At 39.3% G+C, this 25,019-nt stretch overlaps 1 protein-coding gene across 1 annotated transcript in view; it reads left to right on the forward strand.

Moving 5' to 3' along the window:
- Positions 1–25,019, forward strand: part of PIK3C2G (phosphatidylinositol-4-phosphate 3-kinase catalytic subunit type 2 gamma) — a 375,313-nt gene that overhangs the window by 285,016 nt on the left and 65,278 nt on the right. The window contains exons 26-29 of the mRNA XM_056134595.1: positions 578–687; positions 19,336–19,525; positions 20,466–20,587; positions 24,745–24,853. Of these exons, the coding sequence (XP_055990570.1) occupies positions 578–687; positions 19,336–19,525; positions 20,466–20,587; positions 24,745–24,853 (531 nt within the window). The remainder of the gene's footprint in view (positions 1–577; positions 688–19,335; positions 19,526–20,465; positions 20,588–24,744; positions 24,854–25,019) is intronic.

Here is a 25,019-nt window from a genome sequence, read left to right on the forward strand (position 1 = left end):
AAATACTAATGCACTTATTTTTCTACTGTCTGATGCCGCATATGACTCTTTGACAAAGAAGACAAGACTAGACTAATAATACTTCTATGTTTATCTCACTGTTTCATGATGATAAAATTAAATTATACATTTCAAGACACTTTGACAATGTTAGTGGTTCTTGTCTTCACTATTGTTGTATCAACTACTAAATATAGGAGGCTAAAAAACATTCACATTTGGGCCATAGAGATAATACAGGGGTAAAGCACTGGAATGCCGCTGACCCTGGTTTGATCCCCAGTACCACATATGATCTGCTGAATACTACCTAGGGTCACTCCTGAGCCTAGAGACAAAAGACCAAGGCACCATTGGATGTGACCTTAGTCCCCCACCCTCCTAGATCATGTTACAATGAAAAGCATTACTATGTAAATGTACTCAAGTGTCTGCGTGCATGCGTGCGTGCATGTGTGTGTGTGTGTGTGTGTGTGTGTTTGTGTGTGCGCTTGTGTAGATTTAACCAAAGAGATTTAACCTAGTTAAGATTTAATCTATATTTATTCAGGCTTTATTGTGTATCTGTGTTTCCTAGATGCTCCATGCAGGATTGCCTGAGCTAAGTGGAATCCAAGACCTAAAATATGTGTATAATAATCTTCGTCCACAAGACACAGACCTGGAAGCAACAAGCCACTTTACCAAGTAAGGTTAGCTGTGAGTGTGTAAGTGGGCCTATATTTCTGTGTATGCACCCATACTCCAAGGTCACTGGCATAAACCTGTCATTTTCAGAACTAGCCCATGTCTTCTTTCTCGAGGGTAGCAAAAGAGCAAGTGAATGTCCAGCAAAGGCCTTAGTCAGTATTTCTGTAGCCTGTTATTGTTTGCTAAACAACCTCTTCATTGAACACATTGCTCAAAAAGAGGTCACTGAAAAGAGCAAGGGCTGACATAAATAAATTGGTTGTTCTACTTGAACTATGTCCAGAGAAACAAATTGGAAACAGATTTATGAGGTATAGACTCACTGCTTCATCTCGAAGATAATACAAATATTGGAAGATTTGGTGTCTATCTTCTATTTTAATCTATTTTTACTAAAGCTAGGAAGTATGATAGTGTACATTGAGGTAAGATTCTATGCAGAATAACATGTCTATCTATTAAATCCAAAATTGCTGTTTTGAATTTAATCACTGTTTAAAGATTAATGTGATTCTTTTGAACTTCAATTTTTGAAGAGATGGAACAATTACTACCATATTTTTCTTTAAACTCTTAGCATATTGAAGGTGCTTAATGTTACTTGCAATTATTGTCCTAGTAAACTATATGAAACAGTTTTCCTTCCAATAACTTCTTAATATTGAATCTTGTTTGGTTCTAGTATTAAATTGCTCTTTTGTTTATAACTGTAAGTTTTTAGATACTGATTATTCACTTTTTAATGGCTACATGCTTTATTCCTTCAAAGAAAATAATACTTATACTAAAATTGTCCCCACAGTGGTAGTTTTTTTTATATCCTCCTTTTAAAATGTATTAGTCAGGGGACCCAAGCTATTAGTACCAAGAGTAGGGCATTGTTTTTCTTGTGGTCAAACTGAATTCTATTCCCCAACATCCCATACGATCTCCAGAGCCTACCAAGAGTGATCTCTGAGCACAGAACCAGGACTAATCTCTGAGCACTGCTAAGTTGTGGCCCCAAAACCAAAAGCAATAAAAGTATGTCAGGATTTTCTCCCCATTCCAAGAGGACAAGGGAGAGTTCATGGGGGTCCTATACACTTTATCTTGCAAAGAATCATTTTATGATCTTCCATTGATTAAGAGTTCTTGTGGTTGAGTATGCAAGAATATTTGAGTTAGAAGAACAACTTAGAGCTTATTTATCCTGACAATAAAGATGTACGTGGAGAAACTGAAACTCAAAGAAATAAGGGAGTTCACTAGGATTTAAGAGTAAATAAGAAAGATTTTGGTTACTGGTCCTGGGTCTTTTCAACATAATACAGGAAACTATGATATGATTAAGAAACAACAGACTATTGCCAAAAAAATATACCTTCCTACAACATAGTTTATTTAATAAGTTCTTTCATTGGAGATCTTTAAGTGGAATCAGATAGACTTTTAGCCATGAAAAGGTCCTCTAACAGTAAAGCATTTCTTTATAAAATTAATATCAGTTGACAATTTATGGACTGTAGTCAAAGACACTTATTTGAAGTCTGCATAGGTGGTTTAGATCTTGGGTCTCAAGAGTTAGGACTCTCAAATTTACCTCAACTCATGAGATTAAGGAGTTACCTGGGAAGGGCTCGAGGTATAGCCTCAGAAAGTACTACAACACACTCACACATCACACAGGACCTTCGGGGGTCAGTGAGTGTTGAAGATCTATACAGCAGGAATATAGAATACAGACAGGAACATATCCTTTCACCCTAGCTGCCCTCCCTGGATCAGTTAACCCCACCCAAGATGATGGGTAGATTCACAAAAAAAATTGTACCACCAGGCTAGTCTTTCAAGTTCAGCTGAGATGTATTTCTTTAAAATAGGCTAAGAATGATGAGTGCACTGGGTGAGGTGAAGCCAGGGGAAGGCCTTAAAAGATGAAGGGAGGAAATGTGATGGAGTGATGGACAGGACAGCAACCCATGTCTGAGACTGTGTGGCATTATGAGGACAAAGCAGCTACAGTTTTAAAAGGGGAGGAACTACTTATTGGGTGAAGCAATATTAAAGCAGGTAGGGCATTTGCCTTGCACACGGCTAACTCGGGTTCGATTCTCAGTATCCCACATGGGCCCCCAAGCACCGCCAGGAGTAATTCCTGATTGCCAAGCCAGGAGTAACCCCTAAGCATCACTGGCTGTGACCCAAAAAGAAAAAAAAAGTCTTTCAGGCTCTGATCACATAAAACCATCTGCCAGGTACCATCCCCACTCCATGATAGCTTTATCTCTCAAACACAGGACTCTGAAGAGCAATCTGGGATATAGGTGGACTCACCTCACTTGACAGGTTGCTCCCATTCATAAAGATGTGAAATAACCTGTGAAGTGGATCTAAAGCCAGCAACCACCTGGCAATGAATGGGAGCTCATTATCCAGCCTGCATCTCCTTGTCAGGTTAATTTTCTGATTTTCAGTTGTGCTGAAGTATATTGGGTTAGTAGAAGTCCTCTCTGTCTCATTCTGATATAGAGCTGGCTCTCCATTGCCGATTAAGAAATATTAAGTCATCTAAATGAGAGCGTTTCATTATTCTGATCAAGAATTGTCTTGCCATAACCTACGTCTTCTGACTGTCTTTCTTGGGGCTGTCACACCACATTATCTTTTTGCAAATTAATCCTTTTCTAAGGTTTTCAATGTGCATGAGGTTCTGCTTTGGCTTTTTAGCTCATATTTCAAACATTATTAGAATGACAAAGCTTCTGGAATGGAGGGGGAAGCCTTATGTATCTGTCAATACTAGCACTCATTCCTGAGACTTTGCAAACATTCACCTTGTCCATGAAAACTTGATTATTCTAGTATCGACAAAAGTCTTTTACATGTTAACAAAGATTGTACTATTTCATGCTTTACATTTATTGAATTGCATACCTCCCTTTTTCTGTGTGGGCCATTCTCAAATACCTTGAAACTCTTTATTTTTTCTTCCTGTTCTTCTATAACTCTCTAATTAGTCAGGAACTTAAATCTTTGAATAATATCTTGTTCTGCTATCATGGGGTCACACTTCTGGTTGCTATGTGCTGAGACTGTAGTTACCGTGTTTCCAGAATTGCACAAAAGCTGTGGAGTGGTTCTGCGGACCTACGGTGAGGACTTGTACACATAAGGCAGGCAGCATTCCCACTGAACCACATGCATGGCCCCATTATTTTAAAATATTTTGCACAAATTATAAAATGTTTCCCTGATGAGCACTTAACTTATAGAAGAGTGTACGTCAAAGCTTTTACTCCCGAGGAACAGCACCTGTCTACGTGTTAGTCCACAGACCTGCAGCACTAACCATTGCTCTGACCCGTGGTTTTCAACCTTACTCTACCTGCAGATTGGAACTGACCCACAGGCTAGTGGTTAAAGACCTCAGAGACAGAATGAATATAAAAGCATTCTGGTTAATTGAAAACAATAACTGGAATTTAAATAACACAATCCACATGATTTAAAAAATATACATAGGAGACTAAAGCAACAGTAGAGTGGGTGGAAGTTTGTCTTCGACACAGGCAACCCAAGTTCAATTCCTGGCATCCCATAATGTCCCTAAGGTTCACCAGGAGTGACTCCTGAGTGCAAATCCAGGAGTAAGCCTGGAGCATGACAGCGTGTTACCCAAAAACAAACAAACAAATAAAAAAACACGTGTGCTGGTTTATTTTTCTGTGTAAATAAACAATAATCTATCTTGAGCAGTCCTCTGACATCAAATGTTATGGAGAAACTTGAAATGCAGACCAGAGAACACACCATTTATAAAAATAAAAAAGCAAAATTTAAGACAATACCCTACTAAGTTTTTAAGAGATCCAATAGTGGTGATGGTGTTTCTATGGGAATAATTAACTCTTATTATCTTCAGTAGAATCACTTTCTGTTTGATCACATTTAAACTTATTGTTCTCTCAGTTTAGATGGGATTAAAGAATTTTATGCCTCTATTTATTCTGATATTACTAAGACTAGGTTAAAGCAAGACAAAAAAAAAAATCAAGTCTCCATGCTCCACCTAGCTCACAGATCAAGAATCTGGACAGAACTATCAGAGGCAATACCTATGTGAATCCTGGGCTACATTAAGTTCCTTAGTCCTAACTACAGTATTAGCTTTAAGAGGCCCCTCAGGACCTTTTCTGAGACTTGAAAGAAAGAAAGGATTTTTCTTGCCTCTTTGAGGGAGAACATTGTTTATAACAATGCAGACTCCTTCTCCTCTCCTGGGCATTCACTTTCAGTTAAGAGCTAATCAGAAGAGTTTCAGAGATTGCAAGAATGCACCAATCCTTGCAGCATTAAAAGATACATTTCAATTAGTGGAATTTGGAGAACAAAACTGAAAATAAAATTGGTTTCCTGGCCATGAAAATTTTTCCTATCATCGCCAACTTCTCCCTCTGCTTTCCTTTTTCCTACACCCCTAGCAGCTGAGTGCCGCTGAATAGAATCAAGAGTATCATGACTCAGTCCCAGCAAATTGATACTCTCGAGTACTATCTCAGCTGAACCCACTGTGAGGCAACAAAGGCAACCATCCATTAAAACGTTGTCCAAATGGGTTCTTTCAGGATTCGCTATCACTCTCGAATCTTGAGTTAGCCATCCTTAGAAACAGATAACCTATTTCATGGACCAGACTAGGATCATTAAGCACAAACTTCCCTGCCTACCTCCCCTCCTACACACAGATTGCGCTTTTCATTTCTTTCATTTCCTCCTCCGAAAATGTGAGAGGAAATTTCCCATGTATTACCACATGCTCCATTTGGCCTGCTGTGCAGATCCTTTGGTTGCAGTAAGTATAAAGGGAAGGCTCAAGGCAGTGTGAAACAAAACTGAAATCTAAAGTCAAAAAACTGAAAATATTTTCATGAATTGTTTGTATTTAGTGATCAAGACCAGGAAATTTGATGCACACACTCCTACTGTCCCAGGGCAATCTCAATAAATCAATAGGCCCCTGCTAATTTCTAATAGCCCTTCTACTTTGTTTATCTCTGCACATCAACTTGAACTCCTCTTGGCCCACTGCTAGTCTCTAGCACAAATTCCATCTTGGACAGAGCTGATTCCTTTGGTCTCTGTTAAGGAGGATCCTTCATGCAAAGGCATCTTGAATTCTGTTGTAATGCTCATTCCTGCAATAGTGAATCCTTCCTCACAGAATAGCTTGGAGCATCTGAACTTATCTGAATTTCCAAAGACTACTGTTAGGAGGTGCCACTGAGCAGAACAGGCACAATAACTAACTGCCCGGTAATTACAACAATGAAGTTGCACCAGAGGCAGTAGCAGGACTCCATGTCACAGACACAAGAACTAACCCCTCAGCCCCTCTGTGCAGATCCCAAACATTCCTGGTGTTCTCCAACCTGAGTTATTCCTCATGGCTCCAAGGTGAGACCAGACTTCTGATGTTAAAATATGTCCAAACAGCTCCATTGATGTAGGCAAGTAGACAGGGAAGGGCCCCCATGGCAGTGGGATTCCTAGGAGGTAATAAAAATGACCTAGGGCCCACTTGTGAGCAGGGGAAACAATGCCAGATAAGACTTTCACCTTGTGCCAGCAACAGACTCAGAGAAGCACCCCCCCCCCCCCCCCCCACACACACACACACACCACCCACCCTCTGAGAGAAGCTCCACCGAGAACAAAAGGCCAGGAAAAGAATTTCAAAGAAGGCCAAGGACCGCTCCCAAATCTACTCCTTGGCAGCCATGGGGACAGACTAGAGTAACCCTCCAAAAGCCACCCTGAACAAAGAAAGGGCTCCAAAGGAAGGGGCACATATGTTGCCGGAACCCAAGTGCTGCTTGTGCCCACATGGCCGAACACATACATCCCAGGACATGTGTGACCCGCATTTCCCCTTTTGAGATGAGCACTTTCATGTTTCCATACCTAATGCTAGAATGTGTGTGTAGGAGCTCTCTCCATCCCTTGAGTGCCTTACTCTCTCTTTCTCTCCCTCCTTACCCTTCCTAAAAATTATTCAAAAAAAAATGTTTTGCTTCACTGCTCATCTACTCCTGAAATTCATTTCTGAAAGATAAAACAAGGACCCCCAAACCCTGGGTAAGGCCTATGCCTGACTCTGGGCTCATCACAGACTTTATCAGTTCTTGCCCCTCTAGCTTGACCAGGGTGCCAGAGAAGGATAGGGAGAAAGTTACTGCCTCTCCTCCCCGCCTCATAGAAGCCATTGGGGGTCACCAACTTCACTATCACATATCTCTAAGTACAGCTTTCTCTCTGGTATCTCTCTAAGACAAGGGGACATGAAGAGATTTTAGTGTATGGGGCAGGAACATGGATTTAAGTTTTCCTTGACACTCTTTTCAGTACTTTGCAAATTGTCATCTCACAGGTTGTTGTAGAAGAGTCAAGGTTTTGTTCACCTCAATTTGACCACAAATGACCCTAAAGATAAATCTTCATAGGTGAACAACAAAAAAAAAAACACAATCTAGAGGAATCATAATGGTGTCCAACCTTCCCCAAGTTAAGAAAGGAGATGCAAAGGACATTGCAGATTAAACCAAATAGAATTTCTCTTACTATAAAAGTGTCCTATTTTAAAGGAATTGAACTAAAAGAACAAATCTGAGCTAAACTGGCTTATTAGTATGTATTGTTTTTATTGCAGGTGTCACAGTTTTTACAGGGTGTACTTCCTGTGTTCTAAATAGCCCTGGTCACACTCATTAGGATGTTGAGAGCTTGGTTGCATCTTTGAATTTCATCAATCAGAGAAAGAGAGTTTCTCTGGTTTTCAGTTGTGTAAGTTATAGAGACTTTGCCCAATTTACCAAAATATCAAGTCAGGAAACACCTTAGCTATTAGTTTTTAAAAAGACATCTTGAAATCTTTGGGAAACAATCAGTGTAAAGGTTAAAGCATTTGCAAAGTTTAATGCACCCACGAAGGGTGCTTGAAATCACTGTTTTACAGGCTTAAATGGTGGTGGGAATATCTGAGCAAAATATAACGCCCGACCAAAATGCATCTGGACTGTGCATTTAACTATGGTGCTATGCTGCCCTGGGAGGGGAAGGGTGTCTGTCCCTCCGCCTGTCCCCCCTTGCAGCGGCACAGTGGCCTGCATGTTTTAGAGCCTAATGAACAGCCAGGTATGAGACTGCATTAATGAGGCATAAGGGGCCTCGTGGGATGGGGGGTGCAATCGGCCCTGATCCTCACCATGACAATACTCCAGGTTGCCACCCTCAAACGCCTCCTCTGGCTTCTGAACTACCATGATGCCAGAGGCACACAAACCAATCTTGGAACCCAGGGGCTTCTGGCAGTAATCCCTCTAGGCTTATTACTAAAATATCAGAAATCCAAATTCGCGTAGCCACTATTGCAGCCACACAACACCATATGTTCTTCGTAATCAGCAATAGAAAACAAATTATCTAATGATGTCTTTTTGGCAGGTCTGAATGTTGGGGAAAATTCCAAATAATAATGTTGGGTCTTTTGTTGTAATATTGAATGTGATCAACATAGAGAGAGAGAGTAAAGTGGAAATCTGCCACACAGGTGGGGGGGGCGGTGTGAGAGGGGGGTATACTGGGGTTGTTGGTGATGAAAAATGTGCACTGGTGAAAGGACGAGTGTTTGATCATTGTATGACCAATCGAGACTTGAACTGAAAGGCTTTGTGACTGTCCTTGCGGTGATTCAATAAAAAAGAATAAGAAATCACTGGGGGTTTTTTTTATTAAAATTTTTTTAATAGTGAGACATCATGAGGTACAGTTGCAGACTTACACATTTTTGTGCTTGGATTTCAATTATACAATGATCAAACCACCATGCTGAGACCACTCTCCGCACACATGAAAGTACTGGCAGAGGGACAAAGCCACGCGGGTTCCGGGGCCGAGATCTCCAAGCCTACTCAGATTGGAGTCAAGCATCCTCCACCCAGATCCTCCAAATTCCAGTAGGCGGGGGTCACACCCACCACCTGGCGCCCTGGCACCGTGTAATCCCATCAATGGCCAAGACTCAGAGACTATAAAATCCAGCTCCCGAACGAGACCAGTGCAGTCTCCTGCCCCCGCGCCTGGCTGTTCCTCGCCGGGGCCCCTTGGAGGGGAGCGGGTTGAGCTTTCCTCCCCACCCCGACCAGGGCTCCGGCAGCCGAAGACCTCCAGGACCAGCCACCACCATGCTGAGACCACTCTCCGCACACATGAAGGTACTGGCAGAGGGACAAAGCCACGCGGGTTTCGGGGCCGAGATCTCCAAGCCTACTCAGATTGGAGTCAAGCATCCTCCACCCAGATCCTCCAAATTCCAGTAGGTGGGGGTCACACCCACCATCTGGCCCCCTGGCACCGTGTAATCCCATCAATGGCCAAGACTCAGAGACTATAAAATCCAGCTCCCGGAACCTCACGACATCTTATCAGGACATCTTTTTATGACATCTTATTATCTCATTCCTACTTTGGACAAACTGGCAGGCTATCGAATGTAGCCTACCCACAGGGCAGAGTCTGACAAACTCCCCGTGGCGTACCAAATATGCCAAATATCAGTAATAATGATGGGTCTCATTCTCCTAAAGAGCCTTGAATATAATCTCAGGGCTAGGATGAAGGAGACGTTACTGGGGCCTGCTCGAGGCAATCGACGAATAACAGGATGATGAATGAAAAAAAAATGATCAAATACCCATCCCTCCACCAGTGTCCATTTCCCACCACCTCGGCTCCCGGTATCCCTCCCCCCCATCCCCCCCATCCCACCCTGTCTCTGTGGCAGGGCATTCCCCTCTGTCCTCTGTCTCCTTTTGGGTGTTGAGAAATCAATGTTTTAAAGAGAGAAACAGTCCAGATAATGCTGAGCCCACCCAGGAGCTTTGGACGTCAGTCTGTCTGTCCTCTCTCTCCTTCCTGATTCTCTGCACATGGACATACAGAGCAACCAGACAAAGATCATTTATTTAAATTTTTTCGTACTCTAAAGATTCCAGTTACCTTAATTATAGCAACATTTATCATTATTGATCTTTCCATTTTATTGCATGTTAAGATTTACTTTCTTGCTATGCAGAAGATTTTATTTTAATATCAACAATAAAATAAACTGGCTCTGGGGGAAAGTAGAAACTCGAAATATCACTTCACTAGCATATTAGTTACATGGAGCTTGACAGTACATCAGCCTATTTCCAGTTCTTTTATCCAATTGTTGTTTTCATTCCCTCCTTAGGAAGGTTTAAGAATTCCTCATTCATAGTCATGGTGGTGAACCTTGGATTCCTGTTTGTATGCAAAGTTAGGTGCCAAGGTTGACATTTACATAAGACTTGCTGACCTTGTACATGAATTCTGAAGACCTGAAACTTCAATTTAGCAAAGTGTTTGTTTTTAAACCAAGCTCTAAACTCTGAAGAAGGGGAAAAAGTGACAGTGGTGAGGAAAGAAAGGTTAAAAAAAAAAAAGGTACTCTAGAGTTGAGTTTTGTGAATACTACAGTTTCCATAGAATCATGAATCTGTGTTGTTTGGAGTTTCTGTACATTCAGTTCTTAATTTCTCTGACATCATGCTCTCTGAAATAATTTTTGTGTAAATTTTTCTATTACCCATGGCTTTTCATTTGCTGCCTCATTTGATTCTATCAATAATCCTAGGAGATGGCATGGTTTGGTCATCAACTATGTTTTATAGATGAAACAATTAAGTTTCCTGAAAGCTAAATTACCTTCTTGAGATCACGAACAGAACTGATTAGTGTGCTCAGAATAGAACAAAATTGATTTCTTGCATAATGGGTTCTCTTCCCAGGACCCTAAGCAAAACCATGTGGGAATAAAAGCCTACTTAGGAAGGAATTTTCTAATACTAATGCTCTAATAATCTTAGATAATTTATATATTCTTTGACATCTTCAAATTAGTTGGAAAAAGATGACTGAAAAACACCTATATGCTTATGCTGTGTCTGTCGAATTAGGGTATTGTGCTATGAAAGTCATAGGATTCACATTAGTTATCTTATTTTAGTATCCACTTCATTTAAAATCTTAGTATATAAAATTAAGTGTTTGCATGAACTCATGTGCACACACATTACATATATGTGCAACCAAAACCATCAGTTGCCCTCTGTTTCTGTCAAGCAATCTAAATTATTTTACTTAAAGCCATAAAACAAGAGAGATAGTAGAGGATTAAGGCCTTTGTCTTTTTTTGGGGGGGGGGAATCACACCCAGCGTTGTACAGGGGTTACTTCTGGCTTATGCACTCAGGAATTACTCCTGGCTGTGCTCGGGAGACCATATGGGATGCTGGGAATCAAACCCAGGTCGGCCGTGTGCAAGGCAAATGCCCTACCTGCTGTGCTATCGCTCCAACCCAAGGCTTCTGTCTTGAATGAGAACTCCCCTCGCGCCATCCTAGTCCCATTCATGGTCCCCAGAGCAGTGACAGGGTCACATCTGGACTCAGAGCCTGGAACAGAGCTGACAATACCAGGAGTGGCTCTAAACCCTCCATCCCATAAAACAGAAACAAAATTCAATATTCATGAAATTCACTTAAGAATGATCTTTTTAAAAAATGTGGGTTTTCATATTGCTCCAATAAAAAAGAGTAATTTATATAAGTTTATACAAAATCAGAATTATCTTGGTATCATATTTTTTAGGATTTTATGGAAGACAATGCTGGTCAGATAGTTCAGAAATTACAAACCCAACATTGATCTATTATTTTCCTTCTTGAAATAATTTTTAAAAAAGATAATAAAACCTTTGAATCCATTGTTCCCTCTGAATCTTTAAAAGTGCCTCTCAGGGCAGGACCCGCTAACTCCAAGACTACAAGAAAATAGAGCACCTTATTCATTATGTCAAAACCACCTCAATGAAAAGGGAAGTTTGAGAATCAGATAAAGAAACTTGTTGATGGAGATATGAATTGCTTGAAACTCCTCAATTTACATATGACAAAACTATAAATGTTAAGAGCAAAATAAGTATGCTCTCATACAAATGCCCCCACAGAAAATCTTTTTAGAAAAGTTTCCCTGAAGTTATTAAAGAAGCTAATAATTAAAAAGACATTCTGTTTACTGACATAAATAAAATTGTATCTGCAAAATGATAGAGACAACTCCAACCAAAAAACAAATGATGCTCTTGTTGAATTTTCCATAAATAACCAGCCTACAGCACTCCAGGCCTCCTCCTCAATGGATATTGGGCGTTGGCTCTTGAAGTAGTGAAAACCTTCTATGGTTTGTAGTTATATATTAGTATACATGTGAATTGGGGAAACAATAAAAATATTTAATCTAAGAAAAAGGTATCTGCTCAGATGCAAAATGAGACATGGAAGATCAGAGTCAACTGCATTTTCTGAAATTGATTAAGTTCAGTTGTCCCTGAACCCATACACACAAACACACAGATAGCAAAGACACATGGCTGTAGCAGTTATTTATGATAATATGCAATTTAAAATATTTACAGGTCACGTAAGAAGGTATATGCATGATGAAGCAAAATAGGATTTTTCACTTTTTTAAGCTTGGACTCAGAAATTCATTCTTTCTTTTTTTCTTTCTTTCTTTCTTTCTTTCTTTCTTTCTTTCTTTCTTTCTTCTTATTATGGGCTCCTTTGGACTATGTGTTCAGGTTGCACTCAATGCCTGTTCATTGTTCTGCATACCTGTTACTTTTTGTAAAAATGAAAATATTATTGTATTTTTTGTAAAAATGAAAGAATTATTGTCTTATCATAATGCCTTTGGTAAAGGTAAAGGTAAAGGCCCTCCCGTTGATCGTCGATTTGCTCGAGCGGGCCCAGTAACGTCTCCATTGGAGACTTTGTTGTTACTGTGTCTGGCATATCGAATACTCTCGGTAGCTTGCCGGGCTTTCCGAGAGGGGCAGAGGAATCGAACTCGGGTCGGCCATGTTGGCTGCGTGCAAGGTAAATGCCCTACCCGCTGTGCTATCGCTCCATAATGCCTTTGATCTACGTAAAATCTACCCTTAATCTATTAGTTTATACCTCTCTTAAAAATAAAGTTGAAATATTATTTATGGTAAATAATTCACAATGAGACTAGTAACTTTAAAATCAAATAAACATCACTTGATGACTTGACATTCCGTTACTTATCAATTTGTTCAAGTGGGCGCCAGTAACATCTCCATTCATCCCTGTCACGTGCTAGTGCAGCCCAATGGCGTTTGCTCATTCTAGGAACACGAAAAGTCTCAAACCCATCATTCAGGGTCTTAATGAAGAAGTCTGACCATCTCATAGGTGGGCAGCCATGCGATCTTTTGACATCCCACGGAATCCAGTTGGTAACGGCTGGTGGTCATCAGTGGTCATCTCCAAATCTAATTACATATCCAGCCCATCTGATTTTTGACACCTTGGCAAACGAGACAGCATCCCTGATTCTTGATCATTGACGGAGGTCGGAACTCCGGATTCTTTCCCTCATTTGAGTGAAGTGTGATATTCCAAGCATAGCTCTTTCGATTCCTCTTCAGGTCTCCCAAAGAGAGGAAGAACAGTGGAATCGAAGAGATGTGCCCGGAGCCAGAGGTTCTTTATCCTCTTAGCTATTTCTACGACGCTCCTGAAGGCATTCCAAGCCGCCCTCTTCCTCCTGCACAACTCAGGTGCCAGGTCATTCATCATGCATGTTGTTGATGGAGATCAACATAGACCTAGATACACATAACTTGCATTTGGAGATGTTTGTTCTGTTGAGAGCAAATGGAACGTCAGGAATGAGACCGTTTCTCATAAACATTGTCTTCGTGAGATTCAGCTGTAGTCCTACCTTTCCACATTCACGGTTGAAGTCGGCCAGCATTTGTACTGCTTGGTTAATGTTTTGTGTTATTAGAACAATGCCATCAGCAAAGCAGAGGTGGTGTAGTTGCTGACCATCTATCTTCACTCCCATTCCTTCCCATTCCAGTCGTCGCATGATGTTCTTGAGGGTGGCACTGAAGAATTTCGGTGAAATGGTATCACCCTGCCGAACCCCTCTCTTGACATTAATGATTACTTCTTTGTAGAATGGTGAGATCCTGGTAGTGAATCAGTAATACAACTCACGGAGGATCCTGATACATTGAGTTTGAATGCCCTGATTGGCTAGGGCTTCAATGACCGCTTCCGTCTTAACAGAATCAAAGGCCTTCTTTAAATCAAGGAACATTAGACAGAGCGGCATCTTGAACTCCCGAGAAACCTCAATGAGCTTGGTTATCATGTGGATATGGTCGATCGTGCTGAATCGGATTCAGCAAATAAACATGAGTTAGAATTTTTGATTTTACTGTCTTTGGTCTGTTTTATCTTCTCTTAGCTTTTTTTCTTATTAGCTGAGAAAATGATTTATTCTTCCCTCTAAGGGTGAAAAGAGTGACATATAGTATAGAGTGCACAGGCTAGAAAATGTATATATAACTACAAAGATAGAATTCCAATTTCTCTTCACCTCTATGTGTTACCACAGAGAACAATGTCAAGCAAGGTGGTACCAGTGTTTTATCTAGGTTCTGTGAAGAAACTTAAGAACCAGATTTTTCAGTTGTTCTTTTGACCTGTAGCATATGGGTACTGCCAAGCACATTCCTGCTGATACTCCCATTAAATAAAATATATCAGACTGTTGCCACCTGGAGAAATCAGATCACTTCAGAGCCTAAAATCCTCTGCATCCTAGTCCCAAGGTGAGTCATATGGAACTGCATTCTTTTGACTGACCTGTTAAGGCTGTCACCTGAGATATGAAAGGTGGATTTAGGTCAGAGTCTGCCCCAAATGACAGGCTTATTGTAAAAGTTCATCCTTCATCTCCAGCCTTCTGACATCTTAAAAATTGGACAATGTAAGAAGAGGCATGAACACAGTAGATATCTTGCACATGTTAAGATTTACGGCGCAAGGTCTATCATCATGTGAAGCAGAGCAGGCTGTTACTTTGGTGCATTTCACTCCACACATAAAATGTAAATATTTGTGGAATGAATGTATAAATGGATGGTAGGGTCTCCATAAATCACGGTTCGTATTATTATAAGCCTACTATTACTGTTATCTTCATATCTTTAAGGGACTGGTGAGGTGAGGAAGAAATCGATGTTTTGCACCCCACTCCATTCCCATAAATTCAAAGAACATCTTTAGAAATAATGAACATTTTAGAAATGAATAATGGGATCAGAGTCATCTTTTAACTTTCTTCGCAAAGTTTGGCCCAGATTGATGTGCCATAATGGGAAAATTTGGAATTTATTCAAAAGAGTTGAAGATCAGGAGAAGATAAATGGGCTTGAATTTTTATAAAGTGTGTGGGGGGGATTATTAAACAGTATTGAACTACATTGTTAACATCGAGAACATGGAGATTAGTTTTAAGGAAGTCGTTGCATAGCAAGTTTTATAGAACCCAGCCCAGAAGTGTAATCCTTAATTAAATTCCTTTTAGAAATGTTAGTGAACTCAGAGTAGAAGAAAATATAGACCACATACTTTTATTTTATTTTATTTTATTATTATTTTTTAAATTTTTATTAGTGAGACACCATGAGGTACAGTTGCAGATTTACTAATTTTTGTGCTTGGGTTTCAATTATACAATGATCAAATACCCATCCTTCCACCAGTGCCCATTTCCCACCACCACGGATCCCAGTATCCCTCCCACCCCTCCATCCCCTCATCCCACCCTGCCTCTGTGGCAGGGCATTCCCTTTTGTTCTCTCTCTCTTATTGGGGGCTGTGGTTTGCGAAGGAGGCAATCATGTTTGTAGACCACATACTTTTAAAAGTGAAAAAGAGACTGACATTATCATTAGTGTCAGGAAAAAATACCTCTATATTAAGAGTGAAGTTGTACACTTAATCTTTATATATCATTATTTTTTCAATCGAATAATATAGTAATAAAGAAAGCTCAGAGAATTTTTTTTATAAGATGAAATAATAGTCCAGTAAAGCAAGTGGTTATAAGGCAAACATTCAAGATTCAGATGTGAAAAAAATAAAAAATTGTGATATAGTCAATTTAGAAAATGTAGTTAGTAAAATCTGTATAACTTAGTGGAGCATTACAGGGAGTAAGAGGGTTATCCTGCATGAAGCTGACTGCAATTCAAATCAATGCCATTCCACACTATTCTCTGAGTACCACTAGCAATCACCTGTGAGCACAGAGGCATATTTATTTTTTCATTCTTATAAACTAGTAAACATAGAGGGAAAACGGATATCCTTAATCCTTACTCAAAAAATCTATAAAAAATAGCATAATTAATATAAAACTTAAAAAGTTTCCTTTTTAATTAGCAACAAGGCAAAAATACTTATTATCACTTTTATTCTTCATTGAATTGGAAGTTGGGATGACCCTAAAAGTCATCATTTGCAGAGTACCTGACTCTATCCATAGACATTTGATTTACAATTTCATTTTAGTCCCCATAAAAAGCCTTATACAGTTACTCTGTGTATAAAATCATTTTAATAAGATTATTTTTAAAATCATATCTGGAAGGTCTTACGGCTAAAACAGTGAAGCAATACCTGAAGATGAAGCAGGTAGAGAACTACAGATTTCAAGCTATTTATTTATAAAATTTTCTGGCTATTTAGAGCTTCCAAGGACAGGTATAGACAAGCACATAGTACACCAGAATAATGAGGCCAGAAGTGAACCTGTGCATATAAAGAAACTTGCTGTTAAACTAAGCTAAACCCCTAAGGAAAGACTGGTCTTTGTAACTAGAAAAGGGGGTGGGAAGAATTTGAATGTATTGTTGCAGAAACTTTTCAGCTGTTAAAGAAATAAATCCTCCAAAAAAAATTTAGAAAATAAATAGGCCTGAAGTCTCCCAGCCATCACCAAGTAGGCAATGGCCCCGCTTCACAGCTTCATTACTAATTCCAGAAGCAATGCAACCAGGGACCCATAACTTCACTTACACAGTCTTCAGGCTGGAAGCTCTGGGGTGCTCTTGGGAGAGGCCTAAATGACTCCCTGCCTGCAACAGCACCCATATCCTACAACCACCTCCTATGAAAGTCACACAAATCATCCAGCTAGACTGCCTCACAGCTAATCTCTGCACAGACGCCAAGCCAACAAAACATTCCAGGTAGGCTGGTTTTCCCAATGAAAACTCTAGGGTCTTATCAGAGAGGGGGTGGGCAGCCTCCCCCTGGTACCTTGAGTATTGCTGGATGCCTCAGCAGCCACACTCACATCCCAGAGCTCTGTCACCTAGGGCAGCTTCACAGATCCACCCCTCTTCTGGGGAGAAACGCAAGCCAAGTCCAGCTGCAGAAATTTCTCAGCTCAGTTCTACATAGCCTGAAGCCACACCTCCCAATGCCATGATGCAGACAGCCCGGTAGGGTCCCGCTATATGAGATGGGAAAATAGCATAGAAGCCACTAGCTCAGTGAATAAAAGCAATAAGACAGGAGGCTCAACTAGCAACTTGGCATCCCATATGCACAATCTCCCCCCCACCCCCCGGCCCTTTCTCTGCCCTCCCCCACCTCCAGCACCACCAGGAATAATTCCTGAGTGCAGAGTCAGCAGTAACCCCTGAGCATCACCGGGTGTGACCAAAAAATGTAAATAAAGATAATGAAAAGTTACCGCAGATAAAATTGAAGTCCTGAAAAGAAAAAAAAAAAAAAGAAAAACCCAAGTGATACATTAAAATGGCCCCAAAACTGAACTGTATATTTAGTGCGTTAGTGTGCTCTAACATAATTTTTTAAAATTCTGGAAACCCAAAGACTTGCAATTACATATTGAAAGCACATATTGCATAGTTTATCTCATTTTGGGCATTTGTAGTGGGAGCATGTCCACCAGTGGTCAGAGACCACTTTTGGCTCTGTACTCAAGGATCAATCCTGGAGGGTTCAGAGATAAGCAATAAGATAAGCCATAAGCAAAGGAAGCTCCTGACCCACTGTTTTATTGCTCCATTCCTCAGAAACATATTTTACAAATCTATAGAATGCAGGTCAACCTGTACCCATGGGGAGAGTGCATCAGCAGCCTGATGGTGCCTTCGGACTTCCAGATACCCACAAATTGCTGCTATACCTTTGACCAGACCCCAACACCTTGGGGCCAAGTTTATCAAGAAATTAAATGGCCAAAAGTTAGGTATGTGGGAGACACACCCACAAACCACCTCTGGCTCAGCTACATAAGCTCAAAGCCTCCACCCTTCTCGGAGAGCATGGCAGGCTACTGAGGATGTCCCGCTCGTATGGCAGAGTCTGGCAAGCTACTTGTGACGTATTTGATAAGCCAAAAACAGTAACAACAACGTGCTCTTCATATTCCTAGAGTGAGCAGGTGCCATTGGGCTACACTGCCACGCAACAGGGATGAATGGAAATGTTACTGGTGCCCACTCAAGCCATTGATGAGCAATGGGATGACAGTGATACAGTGATAAGATGTAATAAAACAAAAAGAAGCTTTGTCTAAGTAGCAAGACAAAAGAATAAGTCTTTTAAGAGAAAAAAGTCTTGTATCTCATCAGAATTTTGTGTGGTCCCCTAGATTTCAAAAGTAAGTGGGATATCTAATGGTACTCAAAATGGAAAATTTAATCCAAGGATGTAATATCTAGCTAAACTGACTTTCAAACAGAAATATAAATTGTCATCACCACTGAAAAACTCAAAAACATGTTTCGCTCCCAGAGTCACTTAGAGACTGAGATTCAAATAAGCAAATGGACTTTATAAATGGTTCAGAGTTTAAGGTTTAATAAAAGAGATGGTACAACGTGAATGCATATAAACTATATGAGGCAGATAGAATAAGTTAATATAAATAGAAATCAAGTAGGAAGCATAAATGAAAATAATTTACATACTTAGTTTTGTGCTATTAAACAGTATTTATAAAAAGAATGACATTGCAGACCAAATTTTGAAAATGGGGGAATAAAGGAATAAAAGATATCATATAAAAATATGCCAGTAGAACACAGCTACAGTCATTCTTGGTAAAGCAGAAATGCAAAAGCTAAAGACCACATTATAAAAGAATTTCTACATAAAATACACATCAAATATATTTTTAACTTCTTTGTAAAATAGTTGACAATAAAAACATACACAGATTAAATTTTTTAAAAAATGGCATTTAAGTTTTAAAAATTAACAAGAGGGGGAGAGAAGGAATAAGGTGGAGAATGCAAAAATTTACAATGTATTTTTAAAGCTCAATTATTTTATAGCTGTAACACCTGAAATTAGATAAATACTTGAGGTAATTATAAATAAATTTAAGTTTTAAAGCATCCTTAAAAGCACAAAAGAAACCTACTTTTAAGTACATATTACAATTAGTTTTATATTTCATCACGATTTCTTTAGTTATTAACTCAAGATGTGAACTTGAAGTTTATGAAAATAATGTTTAAAAGTTGGACTCCAAAGAACATAAATGGCCTTGACTCCTACATATGTAACAAACAAAGAAATAAATCATAATGAGAAATAAATCAAATGATCCCACTCAGAGGAAGGTTATTTAATATCTATTTTTTTTACATTCATCTAGGAAAATCAAAGAAAGTCTGGAGTGTTTCCCTGTAAAATTGAATAATTTGATCCACACTCTTGCACAAATGACGGCAATAACCCCTGCAAAATCTACTTCGCACACTTTCACCCAGGAATCCCACCCGCTGGGTGCCACCAGGACAATTCAAAGAGCAATAATTTTGGGGTTCAGCAGAAAAACCAGTCATGTAAGTGTCAAATCTGTCATCCTGACTTAAGTTTCTTGGCATCATCTGAGTCTGCCTTTCACTATGAGTGTAAGCCTCCTCTTCCTCTACACTGTGTTTTAATTTTTTTTTTCCACTGGCAAATAAGACATCATTTCATTTTGAGCAGTGGTGCCTCTAACAAACATTTTCTAGGGAAAAATTCTAACAACCACAGCTAAGACAGACAATCATCCAAGAGAACAGTTTCCACCCTGTGCTAGAAGGTAACTCAAATGCTGAGGAAAATGTTCACAAGGGAAGAGCACCAGCTAAGAGGCATGCTGTTGCCCTCACACGAGTGTGGTCGCTACACCGTGTTCATTGGTCACTCTCACTCCACTCATTCAGTCTCCAAACTTCTGTGGACATTTTTGCAGAAAGAATTTTTTAAAATTTTATTTTAACGAATCGTTGTGAGATAGTTACAGACTTACAAACTTTTGTGATTACGTTTCAGTCATACAATGACCAAGCACCCATCCCTCCACCAGCACCCATTCTCCATAATCAATGATCCCAGTATCCCTCCTGTCATCCCCATCCTTTCCCACCCCCTGCCTCTGTGGCAGGCACACTCCCTCTTACTCGCTCACTCCTTTTGGGTGTTACGGTTTGCAATACAGGTACTAAGAGGTCATCATGTTTGGTCCATAGTCTACTTTCAGCAGCATCTGTCATCCTGAGCGAGCCCTCCAAGCATCATTTACTTAGTGATCCCTTCTCTATCCCAGCTGCCTTTTCTCCCCGCACGTGAGACCGGCTTCCAAGCCTTGGAATGATTCTCCTGACCCCCTCTACTGTCCTTAGGTGTTAGAATCCTATTATGCAGAAAGGTTCTTGATTCCTTTGTTTTCTATTCATCTTAGAATAGCTGACAGCTTGATAATGCCATCCTCTTATTGTTCTCTCTTTTCCACAGCTGTATCTTATCCAGGTGCTCCACGGTCACAACGAAACAAGCCTGACGGAAAAATCCTTTGATCAGTTTTCTAAACTCCACAATCACCTTCAGAAGCAGTTTGCATCAGAGACTCTGCCTGAGTAAGTGACAGTGCTCTCCGCGGTGTTTGTCCTTGAGCAGAAGGAAAGAATTAATGGTTCTGGGGTGTTTCTACTGTGACCCATACAGCTTTCTGACTCAAATGTCACTGCACCTGTCCCAGTAGTGTCTATATTGCTCTCAGAGTAAAGAACCTTTGGTCTCATTAAACCCGACCAAGTTTGCAATTTTCAGTTTGCCCTCTTTCAATCAATTTCACAGGCACAAAAGTACACTTCTTCATGAATTATTGGTCAAATCATTTTTTACTTGCTTTTTTTAAAAAAAAGTTTTATTCTGTAAAAGTAAAACTTTAAATGTGCAAACCAATTTGGTTAGGTCTACACTTTCAAGAAGTAATTATGATAAATAGCTAATATCTATTTCTTCTCTAGACCAGAAAAAGTACTCTGTAAGTCTGTACAATTGTAAAATTTATCAAAAGCAATTTCACAGTACTGTCATTTATCCTTAACTTTGACTTGAATTAACTAAATTTAATTTGTTAGTATGTTCACCCTGAAGTTTTCTTGTAAACCATTACTTTTACCATGTTATTATGGAAAAATAAATTAAACATAAGCAAACTAAAAATATAATGGCAATAATTTCTATTCAAATAACTTTCCATAATGCATTGTTTGGAACTACACAAATTTAGGTCACAGACTTTAGAGTTGAGCAAAGGTTTCTGTTGATTTGAAAAGGTGAACTCCCTACAAATTCTAAGCAAATCTAAATTGTTCTCTTCACACTAGTATTTGTGTTCAATCAATGGCCCTTTAATGATACAAACACTCACACTGACTTGACATACTTTGAATATGAGGGTTTTTACTAGATTTCCAGGGTATAGTTACTTTAAAAATTATAAATTCAAGCTGTTATAGAAGGATGGAGAGACACAGCAATAAAGGTCAGGTTGTTCATGTTCACCAAAAAGGAGCGATAGCACCAAAAAAAAAAAACCCAAAAACTTCATTTGTCACAAGAGTTTGAAATACAAATGTTTTGCACATTAGGAAGCCAACAAATGAGAGCATATTCAAAATAATTAGAGTGAAGGAAAGGGGTGATGAATGCAATGTTAACTTTAAAAATTACCAAAGAACAGCAGTAATTTTAAATTTTCATTTAAAAAATTTAAAATATTAATTTTTTAACAAAAATTTTTAAAATATAATAGATGCTGGGGGAAAAGTTTCAAAATTTGGCTATAAATATGCAATACAACATCAACGATTGCCAACATGCCTATAGAATTAATGGTTTAGAGATACATAAATTAAATCCCTGTAATATGGCTGTCCTTTGTTTGGTTTCAAAAACATCTTTGTGCATACTTTCATCTTTCTGTTACATTAGCAGAACTTATGATACATCAAAAGTACTCATAATCTCTCACTACATAGATGCATCTTCTCAATTTTCAGCTCAAATTAAGATTCTGCTTTGCTCAACAATTACTGCCTGATAATGGTAACTAATTGGTTTTAAAACTATACAAGCAATTGGTGAAGAGGAGGAACATTCATGTGCCCTGCACAGTATTTTCATGCCGACAGTCCCAAAGGAGCTAAATTAAGCTGAAGGCAGGGCAATACATACAAATGAAGAATGAGGGCAAGATTTCCTCTGACTCTTCAATTTACTGAGAGTCCCTACAAGAATTATGTAAACCCTGTATGGAATGTATGATCAAAAAGTTAAGAGTCACAGAAAATAAAAGTCAAATTGGCAAGAGCATCTACAGAGGTCTGTGCACTTCGGGGCACCTTCCAAGAGAATGAAAGCTTGGACATCTTCCTTAAAAATCAATGGTCTCCTTTAAAGTTAATTTGCTTGGGGAAAAAATGATTTCCTTTCCCTCTTCTACCTCTACCATTATTCTTCTCCCTACCACTAGAATCTTGATTTGGTTCATTGTCCCAGAAATTATATACCTCAGAGAACCAGACAAAAGGGCACATTAAAAACACACAAGGCAGAGCTGGAGCAATAGCACAGCGGATAGGGTGTATCTGCCTTGCACGCGGCCAACCTGGGTTTGATTCCCAGCATCCCATGTGGTCCCTGAGCACTGAGTAATTAATTACCTGAGCACTGCCAGGGGTAATTCCTGAATGCAGAGCCAGGAGTAACCCCTGTGAATCACCGGGTGTGACCCAAAAGCAAAAAAAAAAAAAAAGAAAGAAAAAAAGAAAAAAAAAACAGACAAGGAACTGAGAAAATCAATTTTCTTAATTCCTAAGTATTGAATCTGTTTGGAAGTCACATATTTTCTAATCTTTGCTCCAAATGAAACTGAGGAAAAACATGAATTGTCTGATAAAAGATTGTGAAAAGTATTACAGTGAAAGTAGTACAGTGATTAGCAAATATACCTAGAATATGCCCAACTGGGTTCAATTTCCAACACCATATGATTCCCTAGATCATCGCTTGAGCAGCCCTGGAGTCCACCAACACTTCTAGGTACAGGCCAGGTAATCCTGTTGGGTCCCAGCAGCATCTCATTCTTAGGTCCTTGCATCGAACCGTCTAGCTGAGAATAGCCAGTAGCTCCTCCAGCCTCTTGGGTACCACTTGGGAGGCCCCTATTAGACAAGGGATCATAAAAACTAAATTATAAAGATCCTAGAATGTAATTCAATAGTAAAGAATCTGCCTCTAATCCATGAGACTACAAGTTCTATCCCCGATTCCACCTGCATTGCCAACTGCAAACTGATCTCCTCACCTCCACTGTAACCTTTGATACCACAAGTGTGTGACCCCAGGTTCCCCACAACTAAATGTGTGAGCACCAGAGACTGAAACAACTATAATAAAGGGAAGGGAAGTGGGAAAAGCTTCAAATAGTGATGCTCTGTAATTGGCATGTAACACAATTTTGGACAACACAATGCCTTTATTATGGCTGAATTTCTCAGTACTCAAGTATTTGTTTATATAGATTTTTTTAGTTCCCATACATACATCTTCCAAAATGTCAAAGAAGGATTAGACTTGATTTTAAACTCCACTTTATCCTGCATTCCAGGCTCATTCCTGGAGGTGTGGAAGGAACCATATAGAACAGACCTAGTCTGCCACATGCAATGCAAATCTCGCTCACAGTGAGATCTCTCTGGCCCCTGAACTCCATTTTATTCTAAAAATAGGGGATATTTATCCACTCCCATACAAATTAATATTTTCAACCAACCCAACTATTTATCAAAGACATTCTAGGATTTGATTGTGTAGTATACTAATTTCTGTGACAAATATGGGTTAAAATGGTAATATTTTAAGCCTTAGAGCTGTAGGAGACCTTTAAAAACTTTAAAATGCCAATTATGTAAATACACAGGCAAAGAAGTTTTGACTTCCCTGACATTTCCAACAAGAATGAATGGATGAGATGGCCTAGGTTGTTACAACGTGGATTTGTGAATGACCTTTTTCTGTGCCTCATGTCCATCACCTAGACCAAGAAACAGAAGCATGAAGGAAGCAGCAGACCTACAAACAAAGCTGCCAGAAAGTCCCTAAAAATATATATTTAACCAGCAAAAAAATGTATTGCCAATTTACCATAAACAGATTGTACCGCTCCCCCCACCCCCTCACCTCACACACACCAAAAACAAGAATCTCATGTAAGCCATCAAGATGAATCATCAGAGAGGAGAGAGGAGGCTATGTAAGTCGAGCTCCTTGGGAAATTGCTACTTGATTCCAAAGAGGAAGACCAGATGGAAGCATCTGTCACTTGGTAAATGTTTAATTCCTTTAGAGTAGCCATGTCTCCAGCGAATCCCCCCCCCAAAAAAAAACAATAAAATTTGACCTTTTTAAAAAATTACAAATCATCAACTTCAGAAGAAATTTATTAAGCCCACAAGTATATAAAGCAGGAATGTGTCATCTTTCATAAAACAATATGAAGAAACATATTCAATTAAATTAGTATCAAAATTAATGGCACTTAAAAAAATCCCAAATGATCAAAGGCATGTTAATAAAACCCACAGTTAATCATGTGTTCCACAATGGTACATATTTTTTAAAATTTTCTTTGGCCTTTCTATCTGATGCAGCCTGTAAACTCATGAACCAGTTCACAAACGCTAATGTTCAACCTAATGAGAGCATTCTGTTTCTTTTCAAACAGGTTTCCTCATTGGTGGCACTTACCTTTTACAAATTCAGATCACAAAAGATTCAGAGATCTAAATCATTACATGGACCAGATATTAAACGGATCATATGAAGTTGCAAATGTATGTTCCCATTTACTTTTCTGTGTTTTATGCAAACTAACAGCTACCTTTATTATTATGGAAATACTGTTATGGAAAGTATTTTAAAGAACTTGAAAGCCATATTCTGTTACTACAGCATCAGCATGTAATTCAACAACCTACATGACAAATAGGTCTAAGTTCT

This window comes from Sorex fumeus, unplaced genomic scaffold (assembly GCF_029834395.1).
Source record: "Sorex fumeus unplaced genomic scaffold, SorFum_2.1 ptg000100l, whole genome shotgun sequence".
NCBI lineage: Eukaryota > Metazoa > Chordata > Mammalia > Eulipotyphla > Soricidae > Sorex > Sorex fumeus.